The sequence below is a fragment of the Hesperophylax consimilis genome, chromosome 15 (genome assembly GCF_061612785.1).
Source record: "Hesperophylax consimilis isolate HC1 chromosome 15, BYU_Hcon_1.0, whole genome shotgun sequence".
In the NCBI taxonomy this organism is placed as follows: Eukaryota; Metazoa; Arthropoda; class Insecta; order Trichoptera; family Limnephilidae; genus Hesperophylax; species Hesperophylax consimilis.
In genome coordinates, this window is record NC_142850.1 from 34,099,630 (window position 1) to 34,119,289 (window position 19,660).

At 32.5% G+C, this 19,660-nt stretch overlaps 1 protein-coding gene across 2 annotated transcripts in view; it reads right to left on the bottom strand.

The window, feature by feature from the left end:
* The window catches only part of LOC149417659 (serine protease inhibitor 77Ba-like), a 43,505-nt gene that overhangs the window by 11,546 nt on the left and 12,299 nt on the right, over positions 1–19,660 (bottom strand). For both annotated transcript variants that reach the window (XM_089640489.1, XM_089640488.1), the window contains exon 2: positions 212–339. In XM_089640489.1, coding sequence (XP_089496615.1) covers positions 212–339 — 128 coding nt within the window. The remainder of the gene's footprint in view (positions 1–211; positions 340–19,660) is intronic.

Here is a 19,660-nt window from a genome sequence, read left to right on the forward strand (position 1 = left end):
AGATCGAACTGAATCGAATTGAATCGAATTGAATTAAATCGAATCGAATTGAATCGAATCGAATTGAATTGAATTCCAGATATCCAGTTTTCTGGACGGGCACTACCGTGCTAAGCCATCGCACCGCTTTCCTATTACGTAGTTTTTTTTTTTATATTATGTATTCAATCATAAAAAGGTCGTTTGTTTATTCAAAATTGAAATGTCTTACGAATAGTAGGCTGAGGCTAAAATTTTCAATTCCTTTGGAGAGCTCCTTCAATTCTGTATTAGATTCTGCATTCTGAGCAGCAGCGGGACTCAGAACCGCTACGCTGACGAGGATTAAAAATGCTAAACCTGAAAATAAGAAAAAATTCATGTTAAAACCAACAAATATATATAATGTATAACTAAAACAGATTAATCCAGGAGTCTCCAAACAAATGTATGAAGACAATGGTCGCATTGCATTATCTGGGATTCTAACTCACATTATTTAAATTAAATTTACACACTCCGGGATTTGGACCCGCAATCTCCGGATTCGTAGTCGATAGCCTTACCCCTCGATAACATTTTTTTTATTTTTTATTAATTGCTGGAAACCCGGGCGTTTATTGCAATAACTTGATCAATATTACAAATATGAAAGTAACCCGCCTGACTAGAAGATTTCTGTTCTGAGGCAGGTACATATATTTGCTTACACATACACATACATTTATACAAATATATATACATGGAGCATTCCATATATAGTTATATACATATATAGTTACATAAAAACAGGAATTTCGTAGGAACTTTAAATTTAGAAAATGGTAGCGTCTAAATCACATAATAATAACAACATATCAAAAAATAGTTTAAACAACAGTATTAGGTATTGATAAACTAGGCATGCGTAAACATAAGCAGTTTTAATAAGAAAGAGTAAATCACTATATAACATTATTATCTCAAAATGAAATCATTACAAATGCTGCATGTTGCTTTGGAAACCAAAAACGCTATGAAAATTTGAATCAACAAATTTCGGATACAAAAAACTGTCTGACGGCCAGAAGAGTCCGGACTGTAAAGATTATTTATTTATTTATTTATTTATTTATTTATTTATTTATTTATTTATTTATATATATATACGCCTAAAAAGGCTTTTACATAGAAGTGATACATGATGCAGTACAATAAGAGAATATGTATTATACAGGAGATATTGACAGAAAATAGATGTAATCCATTCTAAAGAAGGTAAAAAATACACACTTGTAAAATTGTGATTACAAGTATAATGAGAAAATATTAAAAAATATGAAGCAATATTAGTAAAACGTAAGAGTAACATAAAGTAAAAAAGAAATTATAACAACTTTAAATTGATATATAGTTGTTATAATTTAAATTAAACTAATTTAAAAATTTAACTAATATAAATTATGTACGATATGTGTAATTATTTCATTGTTTTTACTGTTGTATTTTACTGTATCGCATTCTTTAGTGAGCTGGTAAAACCAACGACTTTGAGTATATAAAATTCAGGGTTATGTTATTGACCAGGTAAGGAGGTAAGCTGGGGTCAGTTTAGCCTCTAGCTCGTCCTCTTTTAAGTCTTTCAGGTCTTTTAAGACATACAAAATATCCGTTATTTCTTGCGCGATTCAAGTAAATTAATATTATTAACCTGACATGCGCAGCTGTATCAAATATGATTTTTACAGCGTGCCCTATTTTCGACTGTCTCAAATAAATATGATGCATTAAGTTACATTCGGAATTATTTGGATAGTATTAGTTTGAAATCCAATTTGTCATTTAGACATGCTAGCACATCTCGAAAATATGGAATAACTTATAATCAAATCATTTTATAATAACGTGTGGACAAAATGTACGCAAAAAAGATATTTTTTACGATAAGTTGACGGCTCAATGGCGATTGTATTTATATGTAGATATTTGTAATTCTGTTGTTATCATGTACAATGTAATGAAACCATTTTAGTAATTCTAACTGGAACATTATTACACAAAGTAATGCACAGAGATGTGCTTTATTTCAAATAAATCCATTTCAAATGGAAATGCAAAATGCAAAATGGGTATTTTCCATTTTGCATTTTAAATGCTTTTTTAAAAACCATTTTGCATTTTAAATGCTTTTGTCAATGCATTTTCCATTTTAAATGCTTTTTTGCAACATTCTTCCTACTTTCTCCAATCATCTTTTTTTCATAAGCCCCAAATATCAGTCAATCCTCAACCTCGCTATGAGAGATAATTTACATTTGTCAAGTTGCTCCCTGGTAGGAGCCCTGGCAATTGAGTAATACCATTACAAAAAATACTGATTCAAATACTGAACATGGCCGACGCTGTAATATTAAATGTTAGATAGCAGTTTCTATGTTTTTACGTTGGCAACATTAGTCCCGTGCAAATTTTTTGTGGTTTCATAATCCGTAGTCGTGGTGGTTTTGGATTTACCATCATGTAATATGTTTGTTCTACATTGATGTCCATTATTAAATGACAAAATTGTTTAAAAATTCTATAATTATTTTAATTGTTTGACCTGAGAAACCATTTTGCATTTTTAATGCATTTTTAAAATAGGTATTTTGCATTTTGCATTTGAAATGCTTTTCTAAAAACCATTTTGCATTTTCAAATGGAAAAGTTTTGACCAATTTCCATTTTGCATTTCAAATGGTTTTGTGTACCCATTTTGCACATCTCTGGTAATGTATAATAATATACCAGTTAGAATGGCACGGACATTAACCTTAGTTATGAATACAAGATGCCCCGAAGAAAATAATTTCCCCTCAAGGCCTATGTCATCTTTGGGGATGCTGTGTGGAATGTCTTTTAAGGAAAGGAAGGAAATGAAGTTTGGGTAAGGAAAAAGGTATGAGGGTTGGGTATGAATCTAGGGATCAGTGTGTTCAGGAGTGACAGGTGTATGAATCTATCCCTTCCGCTGCGGCGCAAGGCGATGGGTCGAGAGAACAGTTGGAGAAGTCAAAGGGTCTCCCCAAACCAGCCTCTACCGATCTGGTACGCAACGCAGCTGGTGGGCAGGAGCATCCTGATCACATCTAACCCGGGCACCCCTGCTAATTCACCAAACATGGCGAACCACTTGGGGTGACCTATGGCAGAGGTGTTGGTTATCCAATAAATGGTTCCCGGAGTGGCGGTACCAATACCCGCCTACCAAATTGAAACCTTACATATAAAAAGCACTCCAAAACACTGATTTTTTGCTCATTTTTTTACAATTTTTTTTCACTCATTGCATTTCATTGGAAGAATCATTAATAATTCTAGGCGATCCAATTTGAAAACAACAACATAAAACGTGATGATCGCTAACCAACCAATCATCATAAAAAGTTCACAGAATCTACCTACAGATATTGCTTACATCGAAACATCCAGCGTTGAAAAGGTTAAAATAAAATTAGTCTCGCTGTATCAGGTTTACCTTCGGGGAATTTCCCCGACGCCATTGCAGAGACTATTGATAGTTCTAAAACGGTACAGGTAATAATACCTACTCAGGTAAGAGGAGCTCCTCTAAGTAAAATAAATACATGTGCCATGCATATACAGGGTGTATCGGCACGTACCCGACAAACTTTAACCAGCTATTCCTTAGCATATTTGGAGTAAAAAATCTTATGTGCACTTTGCTACCCGGTAACGTTTTTTTTTTAATAAAAATTTTATTATTCATATTTTCACCACATGTCACCACTGTTTTATCCTTTGTCAAAGTTTGAAAACCCATCTGACAATATTTTATTCGAATTCCATTGAATAATGCACTTGTGTACCTATATTGGCGCACTTTTAAAATCACAACGAAATGGCACGGCACCATTCGTCTCATTTTTAACTATTATTATTTAGTGTGTGCGAAAGAGCGAAGACGCTTTTCGACATACTTGCTTATAACAGCTGTTGAACACGAAAAACAAAGCCAATGACAGTGATGTAGTGTGGAAATTTTATTTTTTTTTGTTTTTAATTGAAAAAAAAATGCTACCGGACAGCAAAGTGCCCATAACATTTTTTACTCCAAATGTGCTAAGGAATAGCTGGTTAAAGTTTGTCGGGTTAGTGCCGATACACCCTGTATAGAACTCAGTATTTTAGTTAATGTTAATAATAATATAATACAATTGCATAAATAGCACTATTATTCACACTTCTAAAACTATGCAACATGTCAAAGAAAATTTAAATAAACAAAATCTTCTACACCTACGAGCACCACACAATGATTTTTTTACTTAGCGTGTTTTTCCACTGACGTGGGTCCTTTGAGGCCATTAGACAAAAGGAATGTAAAAACGAAATAAGTAATAATGCACATTCTTCTGTACGATATCCATTAAATTGTAACGGAAACTTCAAAACCGTTTTACAAGACGAGAGACAATAACTCTGCCTAATTATACACGGCGTCCTGAAACATGTAGTATAAGCGGGAAAATGGTGAATCACTTCTGGAATGGATTACGTGGTATAACTTTTTTTAAAGTAAATTGTTAAAAAAAATCGGACGCTGGCGGATTAGTATCAGATGTTTAAGGCGATGCACTACGTCGTGTAATATTTCAAATTGAGCCGCTATCAATAACAACCATTACGTAGATGGCGATAAGGTTTAAATTCCCGCTTAACACCATCAGCCTGTTTTGATTTATGCAAGAAAAAAACATGGCCAAAAAGTGCCTTTTATTTTATTTTGTGGATGTTCAGGCACAAATATTATTTTTTTTTTCGATCATTTTATAAATAACTTAATTTGCCACATTATACAATAAAATCATAACCGAAAATGGGTTCGTAAGTAGGAGATTTTGAACTTTTAAGCAGTTTTCATGGGCCTTTACATTATTTTTTCTGGGCTTATAAAAAGACTTATCTAAAAAATACTCGATTATTTCAAAGGCCAAGATGTATTCTATTCACAGTATTTAATTAAAGCATCTGAAACATTTCTAGGCGACCAAATTTTCAAACCGAAAACACATGATTTTGCATTACCAATATGTTTTAAAAGGTTCCATGACAACTCAAAACAGTGACAATTCAACACACTTTTAAAAAGTGATATAAAGTCATTAGAAACGATGAAATTTTTTTAAAACCTAACCTAACCTACTTAAACCAGTTAATAAAGTTTTTGTTTCATCACTTTCCATGACTTTATATAACTTTTTAAAGATGTGATGAATTATCATCGTGATGATTTATCCGGTCACCGTTTTAAAATACGAAGAAATACGGAATTTTTTTATCTAAAAATAATGTTTTTGTGTTCTTTTCCAGTGCTTGCTTTTTGTGTTCTGTGCAAGTTATGCATGTATTCTATCTAAATCTATCAACAAATCTTGTTAGCTAGTTTCTCTTGTAATAGTGCTTTCCTCAGAAAGATCTTGAAATAATACAGTAAAGACAAAGGGCGGCTTGCACCATAAGTTAAATTTGATTTAAATATAATTTTAAACACATTATTTGATTTAAGTCGACTTGGCGTCTTGCACCACAAAATTTAAGTCGTTAAATGCGTTTAAAGAACTGTCAAAGTTAAATACCCAAAAGCGGCCGTTTAACCGAGTTAAACGTGTTTAGCTCTACTCTAAGCAGTACTGTCAAATTTTGTTTAGGTTATCTCTTCGATTTCTGATTGTGGTTAAAATCTATCTCATTTTAATTTGTATTCACAATGAACATTTGGGATTTGTATTCTGACGATCATGAAGAAATTATATTATAGAAATTATAAATAAATTATAATATAGTCAGAGAAGTAAACACAAGAACAAATTGATTTGAAACACTCAGTGCCAAGAAGTTTCAAAGAAGATTTCGTCTCAGTAAAGAAACGACATCATTATTAGTGCAAGAAATTGAACCTCAGTTAAAATTCAACGCCAATAAAAACATCAGCGAGGTGCTCGTCACTTGGAGCTAACGCTCCTTATCGAGGAGTACTTTGCAAGGTTGTAAACTTCTAATCATACCTACAGCATTCTTATAATACTTTAAAACAATATAGTATGTAAAAGAAATAAAAAACAAAATTACTCGGATAATTGTTTTATTTTTAATTCCAACAACAGAAGTTCTTTTTGTCTTATTTCATCATTATGTCTATTTGCTTTAACTTTTTCTTCATAAAATAAATGAAAACACTATTAAACCACACACACAATCACATAATATTTTGACACTTCAAGTAAAATGAAACATTGTAGCTGTTTTATTTACGCGTTAATGGCGGTAACCACGCGGTAACTGTTTTACCGACGCGTTAAACACGTTTAACTAAAATTGCCACCGAACTGCGTGGTGCAGGACGCAACTAAACGCATTTAAGTTAAATGTATTTAGGGTCTTAAATACGTTTAGTTAAATACAATTTAAGATAAAATTTGCGATAGTTGGTGCAAGCCGCCCTTAGTGGTCCAAATATTTTAATACTCCAGCAAGACGAGATTATTTTAGTAAATACTAATTTTTTTTTTTTTTTTAAAAGAAAGACAAACATTCCCAGGTTACGAATAACCCAACAATGTTTGAAAATCTCCTACTACCACCACAGAAAGCCGAAAATGTTGCTTGTGTTGTGATGGAGGACTTAGCCAGCTGAGGAATCGAACACGCGACGCTCGGGTGAGACCCAAGCGCTATGCCCACTCAACCACTGACCGGTCAAAAAAATATTGCAGTACAACTGTACAACAGTAAACAGTACGATTGTTTGTCTAATTATCTAAATGCAAGAAGAAAGTTTGTTTCACAGCATCCTTAAATAAAAACCGATCAATACTATCTGCACACGTCTGCAAGAATAATCAGTTTCCCGCTTGCACTACGAGTTTCTGGACACCGTTAATTTTTCGTTTGAAGGATGTGATTTTTTTTTAATTAATATTCATTGGTTTTTTATTTAAATCTTTAGAGCCACTGTTTATGTAAAGAATATCTCGGTATTTGCATTGTGTGTAATTATTTGTTTTAAAACAAAACTTACAAACAATAACATTATAACATTAAAATCTCAAATAAAAACCTGGATTCTTAATATAGGGAGATCTGAAATAGAAAATATACTGATATCAAACACAGACTAAAACCGAATCTACTAAACTGAACTATACAAAAAAACACTATCTTACTTATTTTAAAATTATTAAAAAAAAAAGAAAAAAATTATACTACATGATATATGTTTATAATTAAATTCATATGTTACTTTGTTGTAATATTAATTTCTTATAATTAAATTATAATATGTAAATGACATCCTCAGCACGGGAGATCCCAGTGAGGATATCATTATCTCTATATGTCACTAAGAAAAGAAGACAATAAATCATTATTATTATTATATTAATATATATTATAGAATACAAATTAAAAAAATAAATTACTCATTAAAAATATAAATGTGAATTAGTACAAAAAATATGTTTTAATAGAAATGTATGAACGCGTAAAGAAAACAACTTTTAAAAAATACAGCATTATAGCTAAGATTATCTGTGACAGTTTCACTTGATTAACTTTTTTGCTTTCTTATAATATTATTTACAAAATAAATAAAAACCAGTTTTGTGCTTCAAATCGAACGTTTCTAGACTCCGTTTGTCAAGCGATTTTAATATAAGGTATACCAAGAATATACACATTTTTGGCTAGTAGCTTCATCTCAACTGTTATAAAAACCCGGTGAGGGTGATAAGGGTGGAACTTTTATCGAAAAAAGTGAGTGCGTAAAAGTTTGTCATCCTTGGATATTCAATTTTATTACTTAGCCCTGTTGCGTCGTCCCTATTAGCAGTATGTGTGGGTGTTTTTGTTGATTTCAATTGCCGACAACTTAACCCATCAGCCCTCTGGCATATTTACCGTTATATTTCTCAAGGATACTGTCAGAAATTTGGAGAATTTGTGTTTCCACTTCTCAATAAAAATATTGCTTCAAATAAATATATAATTTTTGGAATATAATTTTTTTTAAATCAAACATAAAAAGTTTTTACATAGCTCGCCTTTCATCTAAAAAGTGAACTAAAATTATTGACAACAATAAAAAATACATAATTCGTTAGAAAAAATGTATTGTAAACTTACTCTAACCTCACTTTTTTATCTTTACATATAAAAATAATGAATAAATACATTTTTCTCAAATTGCGCTCGAAACATTTGGTTTCTTATAGGAATACATTATAATTACTGTGTGGTCAACTTCTATATTTGAATACAATGCTTGTTTAGCTCATATTTCTAATTATGCCGGTAAGGGAGATACAACGATTTCTGTGAGACTATTCGAGCTGTTCCCAAAAGCGAATAAATTGACGATTATTCCCAAAACCGAACATCCAAGCCTGAGGGGATAATTGAAACCGGCAATTACTGCCAAAGTGTGCCAAAGTGCTGTGAAGAAGGCCTAAAACGCATCCAGCGAGACTGATTGAAATTTCATCACAATTTTTCCCTAACTTAAAAATTATTTTAAAAATATTTTAAATTTATTATTTTTGCGAATCCAACATTTTGCATATTTCTAGCATTTTTGTCATTTTTTGGAGCATATTTTTTTCTACTCTTTTCATTATCAGTATATAGTATATGATTAGATCTAATGTTAGCACACGGAATATATTATCAAACAATGGATTGTAAATAACTTTTAGAATATGCATTTGGAATCACACCAACTTTGGGCGCATGTGCCGTTCATTATTCGACTGGTATTCAAAATAAAACAAACGGATGCCCATTGTTTTTAAAACTCCCACTGGCAACAATACGCCATGCCATTTTGATTATTTCGTTTGTCGCACTGGACAAATATAACAGAATACTACTTCTTCTGTGGAACATAAATACTTTACAAACATAATTATCTTAACAACTAACCAACCATCACGCCGTTTCCCCGCAGGAGTAGACAGTAGAGAGAGAGAGTAGTAGAGAGGACGGACCGCCAAACTACTCTTCTATTATTCGGACTCTTGACATGGCCCGACTCAAGTATCTGATTCCCTTGATCGTCCGATTTGATTTCACTCGGGCGTCCCCAACTTCTTCCACCATTCACATTTGCGTCATATATTCCCCTTACACTCCTTTCTTTGTTCATTTGCTTCACATGCCAAACCATCTAAGCGTCCCTTTTGAAATCTTGCTCATTGCAGTAATTAGTTTACATAATTCATTAATATATTCTTTGCGGTTCTCCATATTTCCAATAATCCCAGAACCTTATTATAATAGTTATACGACATACAACTTTATTATAACAGAAACGTTATTATATCAATGACAATTCTTTTTTCTAACTTTCTCCAGACAGGCGTGTACCACAATATTGAAAAAAATGCGAGTAAGAAGTCCAGATAAACAAGGCGATTGAAATTTGAAAAAAAAAATCTTACTGCACTAAAATGGCCACGGTCTGGAAACTGTAGCCGTAAGTCAGGCATACTCTTCGAAACAACGTCTAAATTATCTTTTTCCTTTCCCAATTATTTGTTATGTACTCTTCCTGTATTCTTTCTGTCCCACAATTGAGCAAGAAACATCAAAGATCACCACTAGAAGCTTCAGCAAAACTCTCGTGTAGGTTAAAAAAATAACCAATTGATACCAGATGGAAAAACCAGTCTTTGGGATTTCATCCGTGACCAATTTGCCGGCCCATGACTGATTGGTTTTCACATTATAACATTCATAATACTGCCATCTTTTGTCAGCTGAAACCTCTCGACAATGGCTGTCCAGTGTTTATGGTTTAACACTAGATCGAAATGTAATCACTTTGATTTTTTTATAAATCTAACAATAGGTTTTTTAGTGGCATCCGTCGAGACGAACTCATGGCCGCGATTAACAAGGAAGCGTTTCACATCCAAGAAACGAACAAAGAACAACTATGTGTTTATAATGTAAGGTGATGTAACGGCTTTAAAGTGACCACACATTAGTATTAACCGAAACTAATATTTAAGGAGAATGGAAAGAACGGAAAAAGATAGAGAAATAAGTAAGAGGTAGAGAACAATAACGAAACCATAAACATCATGTCTATGAATGAAACGGGGTGCGTAACTGACTAAGCTATTTAACTAGATGAAAAGGTTTTTTCTGCTTTTAAATCCAGTTGTTTTTTAATGAAAAGCATTTCTATGAATCTTTAGCAGATAATATATAAAACTACTTGTGTCTTATGATGTGTATTGACCGGCGGCGTACAAATTTTAATCATCGACGAGGCCACTCGCCAGAGCAAAGGTTTAAAGTCAAATACAAGTTCCTGATAACAGATTCAATACAACGCCAAAATTGTGATGACGCAACCGTCACATCTTTTTTGTTTACTAATAGCATTCATTAGCTTAGCTTCAAAAAAATTATAGATTTATTTGTGGGTTTTGGTTGACCGGGGTCGTACCATGGAACCGATTTAGAAGTTGGACTCCTGCGCACTTGCGCAATCTGTGTAACACTTTATTTCTGTTATACCTTTGCGTAGTTAAAGAGAAAGAATAGTTTTGAAAGTTTCAACAGAAAGGATATGTAGCAAAATATAAATAATAAAATCTTAGAATTTGCATTGGATTTTAACGTGCTTTCACTATCCCCTGACACAGTCTAAAGGTTCATGTGGAACATCTTTACATTTCTGGAGTCATTTAATCGATCTCTATTATTGGAGAATTCACGAACTTTAATTTTAATTAAATTTTGCAAGCTCAAATTTAGTCAAACCAAATATGCAAAAATTACTAATTCCGGAAGAAATAATTACTTGGAGACATGAAGGTTGATTGTCACGTATGATGAATCTTTAAAATTGGTTTGGTAGATGCATTATACACATGGGTAGGTACAGATAAAAATCTACAAGGTTAAGACGAAGCTTAATGCTAAAACACTATTTTGATTAATCTTTATAACTAATTGGTGTACATTATGAATACCAAAAAATAAGCTATAGATGAATTGAAGGTTTGACTATCGTTTCGCTTGAGTAGAATACAAATAAAAAGATAAATTACTCAACAAAAAATATAAATGTAACACACTAAAAAATATATTTATCCAATAGTAAAGGGAACAACTTTTAAAAAATACAGTATTATAGCTGAGATTATCTGTGATAGTTTCACTTGATTAACTTTTTTGCTTTCTTGTAAAATTATTTACAAAATAAAGAAAAACCAGTTTTGTGCTTGAAATCGAACGTTTCTAGACTACGTTTGTTAAGAGATTTTAATGCCTATTACCTACAATGTAAGGTATACCAAGAATATACACATTTTTTGCTTGTAGCTTCCTCGGACAAGAGGTGAACTAACAAAAGATTGTTTTAAAATTCTTAGAATATTTTTATACGTAATCTCTACACAGTAAAGACGACCGCGAAGACTGAATAGATAATAGTATTGTCGTTCTCTAAATCTAATTATTAGAAGCCTTCCATTTTAAATTCGCTGTCACTTCTTTTACTATCGAGGTCAGTGATATCAGAGTGAAGAAATAAATTAACGCATATATTAATTTTATGTCTGCAAATATTGAAGCTCAAAAAGTGAAGCTAAACATTCTAACGTAGCCAAAAATTATCTGACAATATTTTACTTCTTAGTCACACCATAAATGCTGATGCAAAGTTGTTTGTGCAATTGTGGGTTATTCTCAACATTCAATATTTCGCAAATCCTCAACTTAGCAGGAGGCTGGAGAAGTGAAATTGATTGAAGCATCTGTCTTATAGCTTAAAAGTATATGAGCGCTTCTGCTTTTGAGACCTTTATGGAAATATTGATGATAAGGCATACGTTATCTAGCAATAGCGGAGAATCGAAGATGAAGCTTGAACCTTGGAAAGAATAAAGACATTCGCCGTGAGCTAGTATTATTAGGCTTAAATTTGCACAGCTTCAGATTGAGACCAACGGAAGTGGCGCAATCTGTTATTTTCAAAAATACCATTTGAAGTTTTCATACATTTTATTTTTGGAATAATTTAATGACTAAAACCTCAAATTGTAAAATTTAATTATCGAAGACAATATTAGCGATTTCTAAACGAAAATTTGAAACAGAAAAATCAAAAAAAGATGCGGTCGCATCTAGGACTCGAAACTGTGATGAAAGGCTTTAAATCACAGTGAAAGAAAAAACAGATAAACCATAGCTGCAAGAAAATATGCAAATTATTTATGAAAACGGACATGCTAACGACATCTGGCGGAGAAAGAATTGATCCAGCTTGCTTGCAGTAGACTCCTGTAATAGTTGAAATTATATCGAGGTTCTAAGACGAAAGCAGAGAGGTCGTAAAATCGTCTAGGACGACTGGTACTTCCCCTTTTCCTAGGCCTATAAATAAATATTGAATTTTGTCAACCAATAGATCTGAACAAAGAGCTATAAAATTTTGAGTAACCAATCAGTGAGCGGAGGGAGGTGTGTCTACGACGGACAAAGGAATAAACTTTGGATCGGGCAATAAAAAAAGATAATTAATGGCTTCTTCTTTCCCACAGAAATTAGAGGTGAACGCACTTTAGGGTCAACGTCGACTTTCAAGGTGACAAACTCCTGGAAATGTTTACAATAACTGAGGCATTTAGGTGATGGCGAACCATTGAAATCGAGTGCTTTGAAGATTTTACAAGTTGAAAAACACACACACGAAAATGCAATGGAAAAACTATAAACGTGATAGTATAAAAAAGGACGGGAAAAGCGAAGGAAAATCACTGGCAGAATTTTCAACTATAGTACAATTATTTATGATAGAAGGAGGGTGTCATGTTCGATAAAAATCGTACTAAAGAGAGGTGAGAGTTTTGGAAACAATGGAAATTAATCGTTATCAATTTAAGATGAAACGGACATATTGGTAAATCAATTTTGAATGAAAAATCTCGCAAAAAAAATACACTTTTAGAAAAGTGCGGCGATCGAATGGAAGGATAGTACAGGGATTTTGGACTGCTACGAAGGTCCTAGGGACGTGAAAATCGAGTAGCAGAAGAAGACAGTAAAACTAAACATAATATCGATAGATTAGATTCAGGAAAAGTAGACATTTTCATGATTATTAGGTTAGATATATATTAGAGTTACCCAATATTACGGAGGGATCGAAACAAGACAAAAGGTTGGCGGTCTCATGTATATTTTGAAGGGTAAACAATCGAAATCCGAACATGATTTTTATTTACGTTAAGGTAATAAACGATTAGAAAAGCGATTAACTTTAACGTGGACCTTATGGAAGTATTTAGATTAGACAAAAGAGATAAAAATTAATAGGTTTGAAATTAAACTAAATTTACGAGTCTGGTACCAAAATTTTAAACGTAAACAGGTGTCCAGACATATAATTTATGTGAAATCTTGTAAGTGAGGGATGGAGGATGGGGCGGAGATTGGATCAGGCAATAAAAGTGACAGATATCCCAGAGTCAAATTAGGTATATCTCCCATAGGAGTGTGGAAAACTATATATTAATTAATAATAAATGAAGTATGAAATTTCCCAGGAGACCACACACATCGGGAAAAGTGAAGAAAAGATAAAAGGAAGGGTAAAGAACGGAGATAGGAAATGATCCATGTGGAGAAAAGCGATACAATTCGAATTTATCCGTGAAATTAATAAATACGACTTGGAAAATGAGTAATTATAAGAGTTATGAGAAATGACATAAGAATCAAGAAGAAATTGTGCAAGAAAACGTCGCGGATAAAAGAAAATCCAAGAAGATAAGGAAAAATTCAAATCTGCGGCATTAAGAGAGAAAGTACTGGTGAAAATGGAAAAGCCCATATAAGGGACAATAAAATTGAGTAGAATTCAGACGAATCGAAATTCAAAAATGCGTAGTAAAGATTTCAGCATGGATTTAAACAATTTCGCACGAGATGCATAAAATTGAGATCTATATATATGTTATTGAGGACGGACCTATCGCGAATTGAGAAAAAAAAGGAACGCAAAATCATGAGATTTTAACTACATTTTTGTATGAACAGAGGACAAAGGGAGCTTGGGCGATTAACACAGACTTACCCGATTCGGACCCTATCGACTTAGATTTGTGAGATAAAAACTAACTACCGCCCAGAGCCGGAAAGCAGAACATCTTATGGAAGGACAATCGAGATTGATGGAAGGGGTGTTTGGATTTACGAGTTGATAGGAGATAGAATTAAGCATCAAGAGAAATTCAGATACGTCTTTTGGAACCTGAGAGGGGTATAAAAGATGGAACTCATCAGTCAGGAGGGCAGTCGCGCCGAAGATTCGAAAAGTTGTTACGTGGCAGTACTACGTCTTTGGTAGGATTAACAGTGAAAAATCTTTAAGTGTTAAATTTTAAATAAGCCCTGGACTTAGGAAAATTTTGTGAAAAATACAAGTGCTAGAGTCAGTGAAATTTAATAAGTCAGTTAAATTAAATCAAACAGTAAAACAAATACAGTTTAAACCCAGTGCTTTAAAAGTAAAGTGTGAAGTGCTTAAAAGTGTTAAAAGTGGATAGTGCAAAAAGTGTTAAAAGTGAATTATTAAAATTTAAAAATAATTATTTCATTCAAAGTGAAAACATTAGAATTTAGTGGAGAGTTTTATCGTTAATCTAGAGTGAACGGGTTCGCGGATTGATATTTAAAAATAGATTATAATTTAACGTCAATTTGGTTAAAAAATAATAATAATAGTAATAAATACTTCATCTTAGGTTAAAAGAAACACAAAAACAAAAAAAAAAAGGATTCGATAATAATAAACGTTTAAATCTTTGCTCTAAAATTAATAGTAAGAGGAAAAAAATTTAATTTATTAAGAAGTTAATTAAAAGTTTGCACAATTCGGAATAAATTTTCTTATCAATTTATATAAAAAGAAATTTAGAATTAATAAATTGTTCAATTAAAATCCATCGTGCGTATAGCGACAGTGTTAAAAGTGTTTGTCGTTTTAACCGGAATTTTAATCATCAGTCTATCATTACGAAAAAGAATTTGAAACAGCTATCATTCAAAAGCCTAAACTAGAAAGGTGTTATTAAATCAACGGGTTTTCTGAATTAGGATTTCGTTCGGAAGAAAAATTAAATATCAGCTAATTTATACGATTCAAGCGAGAATAAAATATTAAATAGGAATAAATAGTCGAAAAGATTTATTTTGAAATTAGTTGAAAAATACAATTAATTAGGTAGGATTTCTTCATCAAGGTTGTTGTGTACTACCCGACCGGAAATACCTTGACGTGGGTGAGTTTTCCTTTTATAAATAATTTTCAGGTCCCAGGAGACACAGAAGGGCTGTGAAGTGGAAGTATATCAATTGAATATTAAATTAAAACAACAAAACAAAGAATTATACATTAATATATGTATATTGTATATTTGTATATATATTTATAAATATAAAATAAAATATTGTATATAAAGAATATATATATGAGTAATGTAATTATATATATGTATTTTATTTATTAATCGAAACATCGAAATGGTAGCGATTTTTAATACCTACCCGAGGACATATCTATATTATTGGAAAAGAAAATATGTATTTATTAATATTCCAGACTATGTAGAATCATATATTTTATATTTATTTATTAATATATGTACTCTTTTTTAACATATTTTGACAATAGAGATATGTGTACTTAAATATATATTTATATTTATTCTTCAATTAAACCTAGTAAGTTTACTAAATTCGGACAATGAAATAAATAGTTTAACTTCAATAAAAGATTTAAAAATATTTTAATAAATAGTGCGCAATAAAAGTAAAGAGGCACAAATGACTTCTAAGGAATTTTAAAATAAACAAATCTCACATTTAGGTTAGTGTGTCAGGAGATGTTTATATTATTTGTTTACAAAACAAAGGATCACTGGAGAATTGGGTCAACCGCATAGTTTGAAAACGACCTTGGCCATAATTAGTTAGTCACAAAGGATTTTATTAATTACCCGAAACAGCTGGAAGATGCGTGTTCTCAAATACTTATCAATCACAAACGACAATTGAAAAATCACGGGTTAGCCAGATTTATATCAAAAAATTACATGAAACATTTGAATACTATTGATTAGATAATCGCACAGTTTTTATTGGTTACCTGAAACAGCTGGAAGCTGCGTGCTTACAAATACTTATCATTCACAATCGACAATTGAAAAATCACGGGTTAGCCAGATTTATATCGAATAATTATACGAAACATTTGAATTTTATTGATTGGGTGCTCATACAAAACCCCATCAGTTGCCTGAGATATTTGAGGGTCGAGTACTCTCTAATGTGGCAATCAACCACTTGAAACAATTGGAAAATCACGGGATAGGATGAACAAAAATTAATGTTGAACCCTGGAGGTAAAATTTAAAACAAATACAGTTCATCAATAGGAGGCAGTGGTCGCTCCTACAACAAGACCATTAACCAAACCAAATAGAGATGACGATTCTCTTAAATAAAAACGTCAAAACCAAACAAACAAAAGCTTGGAGTTCGATAGCTCTCCAAAACAAACTATCAAATATGACCTTATTCTACTAGTATTTATTAGTATCACCTTATTAGTACGTATATATTCGGTTACCAGACCTAGAGCTTCGCAGAGTTCTTGGCGCGAGATCCGAGCTCGGGATGCGAGGTAGATAGCCTCGTATTGCGAGTTATAAACCTTTCCCAAACTGTATGTATACATATATTTATTCGTATGTACTGTTTACTGGAGAATGCGGACCTGCATACAGCTTGCATTTTAGGTCTTATAGACCACCCTCGCATTTTCTCTTAAACGTGGAATGAGGATTCACGACCCGTAAGTCCACACCAACCGTGAGTATATGATTGTATATAGGACGAAACCGGTTCGCCCTAAGTAAATTGTAGTCCAAGGAGGGGTCGGAATTTGGGGGTATCGGGACCCGGGGGGAAACTTGAATGCAGTACATGATGACGTGGAAGGCTTTTTGGGACACGATAACTTAGGTATCAATCAAGGAGCCGTGTCAAAGGATTGTGCAAATTTCTAGTAGACTCCCGATCATCTCGTTTACTTGATGGAGGATTGGAGCCAAATTATGCCAGCAAATGGGCTATTCCGAGTTCGTCAAATATGCAATTAACTAATTACATTAACCTACTAAATCAATCTTTACATGTACCTTATAGCAGCAGAATCATAAAGGAGTGGTGCCACACGGACACAAAAGTTCACCAAAATCAAATTTACTAACAATTAACCATTTGAGTTATATTAAATTACTTGTCCAAATAAACATGTATAATATCTTTTATCAGCGTTTAACTACGATTTTGTTAGGGTGCAGGGAATCAGAAAATTACAATAGGAAAGTTAGCTCATCCAGAGAATTCATTTAAGTCTAGGTTTGCAATGGAAAGACCAATAAAATTGTTTAACTCAACACCTCGATCAGAACCAAGAGGGTTACCACAAAAATGAAAGTAATTAAAATCCTATATCATAAATCAAAAAAATTACACAACGTTTGATGGAATTTAATTACAATATAAATACGGGTATATTTGCGTTCAAGATCGTAAATAACGTATTAATTAGTTAAGTACATATGTCTATAAAGATATATAGTACAAGAGAGCTTTAAGTAGCTTTCTGTAGATATCAAAGAAGAGGGTCCAATTTTCATGGAGGCTTATGTGTTGTAGGGGAGGAATTTTCCATCCCTGCGAACACATATGCAAAGCCTTAGAAAAAAAAAATTAAACATCGGTCATAGCCCAGAGAGAAGAAAATTCTATATTGTTTGAAACAAAATAAAAGAATGGCGAAAAGGCGAAAACATTACAAACCCAAGACCCTTCTTGCCTTGCCGGGGCACCGCTCTACCAACTGAGCTAATGGGACCCTATCTCCTTCGGTCATATTTAACTGTATCATACTTCGTAGTAGGAACTACCAACATTGTCTTCATTTTCTTACCGCACATTTTTATTTGACTTGAACCCAGGACCCCAGAGATGTGACCGTATATTTTCCGCTTGTTTCAAATTTTCTTTAATAGTTATAGCTTATATTAAGTTAGACAGTGAAATACTTGCATTTCTTTAAATATATGAAATATTAATTAAAATGTTGAGTTTTGCTTCCAATTGACAAATACAGCAAACAAGGAAAAAATGTTGAAAGTAAATACTCGGCATCTGCGAAAACTGACGCTCAAATTGAGAAAGATCCCGAGGTAAAAATCCGGTTTTGGCAATTACATTAATTCTTTAAAAATGTTAACAAGTTTTTCGAAGTTTTGGAAAAATGCTTATTCACGTATTAGAAGACACGATTTATGTAATGAAGCTAAGTAGCAAATTTTAATTTTCATCTAACTACAATAAACGGTGATCACGTCACGATGAACCTTTTGATTATTATCGACACAAGTTTATTTATATTCCTGTGGTGAACTTATCAAACCGCAAATAAAATTACCAACATTTTTACAAAGTTGGGAAAATAAATCATTTCATAAAAACTTGACAATATTGTTGCAAGATATTTTATTTTGGAGGTGAATATGTGTTTTGTGCGGTTGTTGGAGTGGGGAAACACAAAACTGGCAAATCTTTGCATAACCAAGATATATTGACAATGAAAATTAGTTTTAACCCCCGAGGCTAATTTGTTCGGGTTTGCGAACAGCTATTACAAGTCGGTTCAAATTTGTTCGCTTTTGGGAACAGCTAATATGGATTATAGAAAACGTTGTGTCTCCCCTACTTTCACACTGAGAAATATGATGTGAACGATGTTTAAATCACGTTTCAAAAATTACATTATATTTAAAAAAAAAAAAAAACACTACACATTTTGTATTCAATTCCATTGTCATGTTAAACTGACCTGCTGACAAACTGCTTTGGCAGTTTAACGGGTGTAAAAAAATAAAAAAATAAATAAATATGGATACTATAGAATAATTAAAAAGAGCATGCTATGAAACCAAATGTTTTTTTCAATAAATAATATTTTTATAAGAAACGACAAAAAAAGTGAGGTGACAATAATGTTTATAATACATTTGTCTAATAATTTTTGTGTTTTTTCGTTTTCCGTAGTTTTAGTTGTAATAAGTGTTGTAAGGTGAGCCGTTTTTAAAACCTTTTTTTTATATTTGCAATAAAATTTTTGATATATTTTTTTTAATATTTCTAACGGTAAAATTTGAAAGCTTATTCCATCTCCTTCAAAAAACAGTTTTAAATTTCGGTGCGTTCAAAAAACATCAATTTATTTGGATTTTATTGCAAAGTTGAAGTACACACGAATTCTCTAGCCTTCTGGCAGCGTCTTTACGAAATACAAAGGTCGATATGATCAATGCCAGAGGTCTGAAGGGTTAAAAGCTGGAGAAAGCCAGTTCAACGGAAAACCGGCTCGATTTTTGAGTTTGGCAGCCACAGTTTGTAGTCGTTAGATACCAGACTGATCCTATTTCATCTAAATTACTTCAATTTCATACTTCCAATTACTCCCCAATTTGGGATGCCATAGTCCCACTGGCTCTGGACAGTTGAGAGCAGATGGGACTCTTGTGCGATATTCACATATAAAAAT